Source organism: Gymnoscopelus braueri, assembly GCF_963280865.1.
Source record: "Gymnoscopelus braueri genome assembly, chromosome: 11".
NCBI classification, from domain to species: Eukaryota; Metazoa; Chordata; class Actinopteri; order Myctophiformes; family Myctophidae; genus Gymnoscopelus; species Gymnoscopelus braueri.
In genome coordinates, this window is record NC_137613.1 from 44,168,958 (window position 1) to 44,178,957 (window position 10,000).

Genomic DNA, 10,000 nt, shown 5'->3' on the forward strand with positions numbered 1-10,000 from the left:
AATACAGAAACTCAATACTTGGTTGGGGCTCCTTTTACACAAAATGACTGCATCAATGTGGTGTTGCATGGAGGCGATTAGCCTGTGGCACAGCTGAGGTGTCATGGAAGAAGGTTGCTTTGATAGCAGCCTTCAGCTAGTCTTTATTGTTGGGTGTTGTGTCTCTCATCTTCCTTTTGTATACCCAATATATTCTAGGGGTTCAGGTCAGGCGAGTTGGCTGGCCAATCAAGCACAATAATACCATGCATGGCACTTCATAGTTCCGGCTGCTGACAAGCTATTAAGTCCAGGCAAACTAGCGTTTCACATCAAAGTCATTGTAACAGAATTATTTTCTTCACAGACCATTTCTATGAAGTCACCAGAACATGGTGTCTGCCAATTATTGTCAAAAAGCCACCTAAAGTGATGGTGAGTCCAATTTCCGTTCGTCTGAGATTTCAATTGACTTCCAAATACATTTTGAGGTGAGGAATTAAGATACAATGTTGATTTCCTTCTCCAGCAGGACTTGGCACCTGCCCACAGAGCCAACACTACTAGTGACTGGCTAACCATCTGACCCTAGCCACAGGCTGATTGCTTCTATCATCATGCCACGCTGCATTGATGCAATAACAATAAATTGATGCAATAACTACAGATATAGGAAAGAAATGGTGCACATTTATAGTAGGATATATAAATATTTGGGGTGCAACAGTTAATCGATTACATTTTTTAAAATGATAAAATAATCAATTTTGCAGGGGAAAAATTACGGTTTTCCCCAAACCTTTTCAAAACAGCAAATATTACAGCTATTTTTGCATGACACCATGCGGTAACCCAGCCCCTGCATTCCTTCAAGCTAGGCCTGCACTAATCTATTTAGTCGATTATAAAAAATGTATAACAATATTTTTGGGGCTCAATTCATTAATATATAACAAATATAAATATAAAATATAAAATATATATATTAAAAAAACATGCTTGACAATTATTTGATTAATCGAAAAAGTATTTTGTTTTATTATAGGATAGGATAATAGAGAGACAGGAAACTAAGGACAGGAAGGACATGCAACACACATCTCCAGCTGGAATGGAACCAGAGTCGTGATTACGTGATCACCTGCCGGTGCGCCACAATCAATCTCTCTTTACTGATCAATCCGTCTGCTAAACAGAAAATATAATAAAAAATACGTTCCCACTGGTAAGTTGGCGTAGTTGCAGCACATTAATAAACCGTGTGCTGGGATACAAATTGACTCGGCAGCCTGTATCTGGCAGGTCTCTAGCAAACAGGAGTACTACACAGTAAAATGGAGCCATTTGTATGTACAGTATGCATTATAGTACAGCTCAATGAGCATGCATCCCATGGGTGACAGACAATTCCAGGACAAGATCTCTAGCACGATTTTGACACGCTGAAAATAGTTGACGGACACAGTTTTAACTGACGGCTCACGCAGTACCCTTGTGTCTCCAACTTTGCCATTTTTTTTTGTCGTTAACACGTGACATGACCTTACAACATGCAGAATATAGTTCAAGACCCTGGCACCAGAGCTTCCGTATATGCAAATATAACTTTTCATTTCATTTCACTGTCAACTCCTCAATTGACAAAAGAACTATTGTAGTAATGAGCCTGGAGGCAAGGCAGAGACACACCGACCTTAACCAGTTTGGGTTGTGCACTTTAAAAAAAACAGTTGTTGTTTGTTGTTTATATACAAACATTCAAACTGTGGGTGTGCGCACAGGTTATGCTCCAACACAGCTATTTTGAGGAGCACTCATTTCGGTTTAATGTCTGTATTGTAAGGCACGCCTGAGGGAGGTGAGTGAGCACCCGTGCCAAACAGCCGATGGCCTCACGTGTTGTCGAGTGCCCGGCTCTCCTTTAAGCCCTGTATACAGTGCAGTACAGCCAATGCAGTACCGCTCCTGCCGCTCCCATTCACCGGCTGATCCTCCCCTACTCATGCACAAGACCCCAAGATAAGGTCTCATTCCCTACCCGGAGAGGGCAATCCAGCGCTTTCCTGCAGAGAACCATGGCCTCGGATTTAGAGGAGTGAGTAATGAGCATTAGTGAGGACCAATTATATGAAGATAGGTTGAAAATAGGTTAAGTGGTCCTTTAAGTGTTTTCTTTTTCTTTTTTCTTTACAAATTGAACCCTGCTAATTCTCATACAGGAACAAAAGCATGGCCACATCCTCTGAGGACAGCCGTGCGTCAAGCCTATTTTTTGGCCAGGTACTGCTTGGCAGGGACACTGAGCCTCTTGTCATGGTATTGTTATTGTCGCCACTATAGCAACGGGTTTTCATCAGGCGAAATGCATGGCTCATTCAGGAAAAGGTTAATTTGGCTTTACTTTCACTCGACTGTGTTGTAATCCCTCCTGAGTAGAGCGCTGATTGCCAAGGTGCTCACAAACCTGTGATGAACATGGCTTTTTTTCCCTCCAGTTATTTTTTATTTATTTATTTATGTTTTGCTTTGCTGAGCCTTTACTGGATAGTGACAGTGGAGATAGTCAGCAAACACGGAGAGACATACAGCAAATGGTCCGGCTGCCCGGGAATCAAACCGGGGGCTCAACCATCGGGCATTTGAACCCATGTGGCATGCGTTGGCATGCGCTCGGCTATGGGGTCGCCCGCCATTCCTTAATTAAAGATGTATTCTTGGCATTTCCATTCTTTATTTCACAAGGGTCAGTGAGACAAAGGAAGAGGCAAGAGCAGAACGAAAAGGAGAGACATGTGAGACTGGGACAAGACAGGGGTCAGATTCAATCCGGGGGTCCTTGCGCTCACATGGAACTATATGGTCTGTACACTAACTGGCTGAGCCACCAGGCACGCCGCAATCAACATTTCTATCATTACCACCAAGTAATAGGTGCTTTCCACTGCATAGCTGTAAACTAGTAGTCCGACTCCTCACCTCTGCATTAGCTACTTGACTTGTGTACTTTTCATACCCATCCCTACTGTAATAGGTCATGCATTGACTAATCTTGTGTAGCCAGACGATCAGAGATATCCTCCTACTGATATGTCTGGGTAAATATAAATGCAATGAATGGGCGTAAACGCCGGAGAAAATCTGCGTAACAAACCGATACGCCCACTTATTTGAAAGCAATCCTGATACCATCCCATTATGAAGGATGCCCTACAGCATTTGCATTGGTTCTGTGATGCTATTATCTATCTATAAATGCATGGATCTCTGTCTGTGTGTGTGTCAGTCTGTCCTGCAAATATATCACTCTACGATCTGTCTCACGTGTCTCAAAGCATTCGTCTTATGAAGTATATAGGGATTAAGTAGTTAATGATCATTGCGTTAAAACCCTCCTATGGGTGATCTTTTTCAGATAAAGGGGCTGCCCTGCAGGGTCTGCCATGTAGCATACAGTACAGTAGGAACAGTTGCGGTTGTGATGTCATCGGCTCAAATCTGGCTTGTCATCTGTCTTACTGTATATGTCATCCCTTCCCCCGTCCTGTCACTCTCTGCTGTCTAATAAATCAGCAAAGTAAAAAAAAAATACTTTAAAAAGTTTTTAGGTCAGAAAAGTTTGGAGAAATCCGACTTGATTTTCCAGGTAGCCTATTTTTCGGAAATTTTCGACATCAAGGGTTTTGGCCTAAGGGGGGGATGCATGAAGCATCGTTTCCGTGTCGGACACCATGTCAAACATCGATTGCAGTGAAAACCAAAAATCTATGGTTAGACATGCAAGGGGTTGCATTGATTTAATAGCTACCATTCCTGTACCCCTGCAGGTTGTGTGACAACGGCACGACACGGATGATTGACACTATACCGAAGTTATGGAAATGATCCGTCTCCCGAGTTGTCCTCCTAACAGCCCCCTCTCCAACCAAACACACACACAAACACAGATGACAGACAGGTAGACGCAACGCGGTACGCATTTATGGATGCAGGCCTAGCTTGAAGGAATGCAGGGGCTGGGTTACCGCTGGTACACATTATTCTCTCCCTGCATGTATTGCTCTCTCTGTCACCTCTCTTTCCATCTCTCCTCGTCTCTTCTGCATCATCACTTTCTGAACCACTTAAACGCTCATATTTGTTGACCCCGATTCCCCCCGGGGGTCTATACTAGGCCCTCACCTTTTTTTCCTTCTACACCATGGGTCTTCAACAGGGGGTCCGGGACCCCTAGGGTGTCCTCAGAGTTACTACTACACAAATATTTGTGTGAGAGGAACTTCTTTTTTTTTTTTACACTAACCACTTGAACCCCTAGGATCCCTATTCGGAGGAGAAGTTTAGCCGAAAATAGCAGATCTACAAGAGCTTGTAGATCTGCTATTTTCAGCAAAGAGGTTTGGTGTAGAGGGAAAAGAGAGAAAACCAAGTGCAGAGCCAACAGGTACGTTTACTAAGGGGTCCTTGGCCTGAAAAACGTTCGGCGAAAATAGCCGATCTATGAGCTCACAGTGCGTCGCAACAAAGAACCGTTATTCCACGCTAGGGTTCATGTGTTAATCTCCCGCATCTCCCTAGATTTTTCTCTGACTCTCTCTATATACATATGTATTACACTACCTCCCTCCTCACACCCCCAGTCTCCGCTCGATACCTTCTCTCCATTTTTATTCATCTCTCTGCCCCTCTCTCTCCTCCCTCTCTCTCACTCTCAGTGTTTTACTAGCTGCTATCCTCTCTAATAATGTGTGTAGAGCATATAAAACTTTTATTATGGGATATAAAATATGGTTGTCGTGAAGATTGCCAAGACTTGGAGGAGGGAGCTCGAACGGTGATTGGAGCAGCAGAGGAGATGAACGGGTTGAACCGAGGACGCGTGCAGGGGCAGGAAGAAGAAATAGGGATAGTCTTTCATCTGCTTAAAAGGTCTTTAAAGCAACAATCCAGTGGAATAGTAGCGGGATACTCCCAGTGGCTGCGCAAGTAATCGTGCTGCTGGCTTTGTTTATAAAATGATTCATTGGATTGGAACTCGGAAATTCATCATCTTAGCTTGTGAGACCAGCAGTTGAGATGTGTATGAGGCAAAATAGGAGTCTCAAAGTCTAAGCACCTGTCCCCTCTGTACTGGCACTGGCTCCCTTGTACATTTTAGGATTTATTTTAACTGTCCCTATTCAGCGAAAGTAGCAGATCTACAAGCTCAGGAGAGATCTTTTATCAGCTTCAATCCGATTCAATCCGGTTCCATTTAGTCTGCAATTTTCTTTGTTTTGTTTCATCACTTCCAATTTCACTTCTTCAACCTGTATTCCGTATGAGTTCTCTCTAGATAAAATTGTTATCCCGACCTGAAAATGTATTTTCTGTTATATTAAGTCATATTTAGTAGTATTTGTGGACATGGTTGCATCATTTCTTTGCGAGTTGTCATGCATAACCAAAGTCATAAACGAACATAAAGTTTTGGAGTGCTTGCTAAAATGTACCCAAAACTTACAGACTAAATTCCTAACTGGGTCTTAAACTCATGTCTAATTCATGTAGTTAAACAAAATTCAGGGTTCCCGCAGATTTTCCCCAGGCTTAGGCCTATAAGAGGATTCTCTCCATCACATTTATTAGCATCATGTTATCACCAGCCACCCAACAGCTTTGAAACGGCAAGCCAGAAAACACACACACACACACACACACGCACACGCACACGCACACACACACACACACACACACACACACACACACACACACACACAGTTGCCTTCACAAAAATAATCCAGCTACTTAACTCAAGTATGGATCATTTGATTTGTACATGTTTATCCATCACAGATGAGTAAATACATGGTCGCAAACAATCTTTTGGGAGGAAAAAATAAAGCCATAGATTCTGGGTCAAGTTAGTACTGTGATTTATATACTGAGTGCTACCCCCTAGTGGCCAAGAGAGGGCCAGGTGCATGCAGACCAGGATTTCTGCTACGGTATACAGCATTGGCTCCCAAAGTGGGGTCTGGGGACCCCCAGGGGTCCTTGGGTGGGTTCCAGGGGGTCCCCAGCAAAAGTAGTTAACCACTTTATAACCATTTATATGTTGGCTACTCAAAAATAGCAGATCTACAAGCTCACAGCGCGTCACTTCGTGCCGCGCTGCAAGCTTGTACATCTGCTATTTTATTTATTTTTTTACATAAAACTCCTCTTCTGGGGGTCCCTGGCACAAAACATTTTCAGATGGGGGTCCGCGGCCAAATACATATCAATTTGGGGGTCCTTGATGTGAAAAAGTTTGAGAACCACTGGCTATACAGAATGTTAACTCTCATGTGGCGTGTCAACTCGCCTGTGGGTATCTATAGTCTTTATCTTGCCTATCTTTGAGATCATCATTTGGTGGGATTACATTTCAGAGCAATATCGTCAAAGGATCAAGATTGACAAGAAAGATTGACTTTTGTTGCATGAAATCACTTTTCTCTTCTGTGCGTGCGCGTGTGCGCTTGCATGCGTGCGTGTGTGTGTGTGTAATTAATGCATTTATTTCTGTGGCTGGACAGTGGAGCACAGTTGGTGGTGTTGTTTGTTATCATGGGTTCTTACCGAATGTAGTTTTTGGTATAGACCACAGGCATTGCAGACGTAGCCGCCGTTAGCATTCTTCCTCCATAACGAAGTCTTGGTGGTCAGACAGTTGGCACAGAACACCCCGCTCCCTCTACGACGCTACAGAGAGAGAGAGAGGGAGAGAAATGTTGATTATTCTTGTCCGGAAACCTTCTCGTAAATGTTCATCTCAATGAAGTGTGTGTGTGTGTGTGTGTGTGTGTGTGTGTGTGTGTGTGTGTGTGTGTGTGTGTGTGTGTGTGTGTGTGTGTGTGTGTGTGTGTGTCTGCGTGCGTGCACGCGTGTGTGTGTGTGCGTGCACGTGGTTGCTATGCATAACAGAGAGAAGAGCGATCATCAGTGAGACAGATGCGGAGAGGACAGGGATGTCAGAAAGATGATGCAATCGTATTTATCGCGGATAAAACATGAAATCCAATCGAGAACAAAGTTGTTTTCAACCATAAAAACGGCAATAGGGAAATGGTTGCTTAAACCCAGCTCCACCACCAATATTCGCTTCAATAAAAAAACACACACAAAATGGAGCTTGTTAAGTCAGTTACATCTGTGAATGACTTGAGATTGTGTGAGTAACTGATTGTGTGTATGCATGAGAGCCAAGCCTTGATGTGTAACAAACTATGCACAAATGTGTTTTTCTGCAGTAATGGCTGACAGGCTGGAGTTGTTTCTCTCACCTTGTAGCATCAAGTGTTTGTGTGTTTATGCACTAGTGAGTGTGCATGCTGATGCCTCCACTTTTTGTGCATGTGCGCGCGCGGGCGGGGAAGGTGAACAGGCCAATCGCCGTGGCAACGTGCTCCATCACAGTAATGAGCCAATCACAATGTTTCTCCATCTCATTAAGCATGTGGGGCCCTTTCGCAACCTTTATGACCCCGACAGGACAGCGTACCTCATCTTTCTACTCCTCCTTCACCGCATCTCTCTCTCTCGCTCTCTCTCTCTTTATATCTCTCTTGCTCTGAGCGTCATTATGTCTCTTTGGCGACCTATCCGTGTCTCGGCCCCAGTCGGAGCAACACCAAAATGCACTTTGGTAAAGTACTTCCATTCCTGCCCTTTTTCATCGTTTCATTGTACGTTATTGTCATGAGTCTAGACAATAGAAGTCTCCTCTATTGTCTAGGTGCCCCACAGCGTCCAAGTCCTAAGACTGGACTAGACTAGACTATTTGTTCACAATAAATCAAGTTACACTGTATGTGTGCATTTAAGTGTCAGGACAGTGGAGTGTGTGTGTCCGTCTCGCCCTCTCTCAGCACATCTCCCTGATGACTATGTCGTTGGTTCTCAAAGTTGGGTCCGGGGACCCCCAGGGTTCCTTGAGAGGGTTCCAAGGGGTCCCCAGAAAAAGCAGTTAATGTAGCAGCACAATCATTTTAACCACTTTGTCAATTTATACGTTGGCTATTAAAAAATAGCAGATCTACAAGCTCACGGCACGTCACTTCGTGCCGCGCTAAGAGCTTGTAGATCTGCAAAAAAAAAAAAAATTATATATACAAAATGTTTCAGATGGGGGTCCGTGGCATCAGAATCAGTTTATTGTCACATCACAGGTTTACAAAGTAAAAAAGGCATATCAATTTGGGGGTCCTTGGCATGAAAAAGTTTGAGAATATCAACTATTTGACCTCATCACAGCCGTGGGGCTGCAGCAGCGGGAGCTCAGGATGAGTTCACTGGCCAACTGTGTCTGCGTTGTCAGAAAACTGAGGGGTGAGGCCACAGCATGAATGTGCGCGTGCATGTGTGTGTCTAGCCATGTCTCTTTTCAGAGTGCTTCATTTGAAAATCATTAGGTGCCGGAGCTCATGGATCCGACTAAAAGTCACGCCCGAGTCAGCTCAACCCGGCTCACGGGCGCAAACCATTCATCTAATGGCGAATAATAACGTGTTTAAATTGTGGCGATTTACGAACATTAACTCGGTTTCATTTCATCCACGGTGGTTTTCCATTGCAGGAAGGGACATTGATGGGAAAATGTGAAAGTTGAATTAAAAATAAATAGTCTAAAATAAAAACGTGTATGTGTATTTGAGGTGACGGAACACCTTCTAGATTTCCTAAAGATTTTCTAAAAACCAAACCTATAACTAAACTGTTAAGAGACGGAGACAACTCGAATCATCTCTCTCTGCGTCCCCATCACCCCCCCCCCCACCCCCTTTCCCTCATATCACCCCATCTCTCATCTACCTCTAAAGCCCTCAGTGTTAATTTATCCATTCATAACTCAAATGTGTTTAAAATTAACACAGATTTCACTGTGTGTGTGTCCCCCACATGGGAAACCCTTTCTTCTCAATGCCGTCTATTATTTCTCGTCTGCAAAAGCCACGGGCACCGCTGTTAGCCTGACAGCGATGAGAGCTTAGCAAAATTTTTGGCGCTTCGAGCGCAAGATGTTAAAAATATGTCAACTGTTCACACAAAACAGCGGCGGTGCTTATAAACGCCCGTTGCCATTGTCTCCCACCGACAGATGGGGGAGAGGAGACAAGCACTTCCCTAGCTCTCAGCATCTGTTTTTGCACTGCTAAGTAAAAACAGAGGTGCCCAGTGGACACCACCGGGCCTTTTCAGCTTAGTTTTTACAGCCTGACGTTCTGTGAAAGGATCACAGCACAATTAGTTGCTTTATGTTCCTCTGCAAGCGCGCGCCTGCCCGCCCGGCCCCGCCACACAGGCACACGCATCGCAGGAGCCTGAGGCGCACACAGTACAGCATAAAGAAAAGTTATTCTAGAATGAAAACACTCTAACCGTGGGCCTCGGTTCTGGTAAGGACACGCTGGTAAAATGATTTTTTTGGGGGGATATGGAGCCTCTAGGAGTTTAAAGGGATAGTTCACCCCAACAATTACTTTTTTTCTATCGATTAGTCAACCCCATGGAGACTTGAATTCATGGATTTTTTTTTATTTTTGCCGTATTCCTAAGCCAATAATTTGCCGGAACCGCTGCCGGTCATCAAATTATTGGCTTAGGAATGCGACAAAAACAGAAAAATATCCATGAATTGAAGTCTCCATGGGGTGACTAATCAATAGAGAAAATTCATTTTGGGGGTGAACTATCCCTTTAAAAGGTAGAGTAAGTGATTTTCTTTGGTTGAAATAAGTGTTACATAGGTCTATATTCTGATAGTAACAATTGCTATAAAGCAGGGATCTTTTTTTCAAGGACCCCTTAGCTGAGAGAGAGATGAAGCAGATTTATATATTGCATAAAACTGTGTTGCGGATAACACTTTTTCATAGATTTCATAGATAGCTTCATAGACTTGTTTGACACACATTGTCTTTTATTAATATGCTTGAATCATGTTAATGCGTATGTTTAGACAGATAACCGAAACTACTCTGCCAGGAATGGGGGAGAGCGG

At 43.7% G+C, this 10,000-nt stretch overlaps 1 protein-coding gene across 1 annotated transcript in view; it reads right to left on the reverse strand.

Moving 5' to 3' along the window:
• Positions 1 to 10,000, reverse strand: part of trps1 (trichorhinophalangeal syndrome I) — a 184,332-nt gene that overhangs the window by 11,676 nt on the left and 162,656 nt on the right. The window contains 1 exon segment of the mRNA XM_080443079.1: positions 6,580 to 6,702. Within this exon segment, the coding sequence (XP_080299205.1) occupies positions 6,580 to 6,702 (123 nt within the window).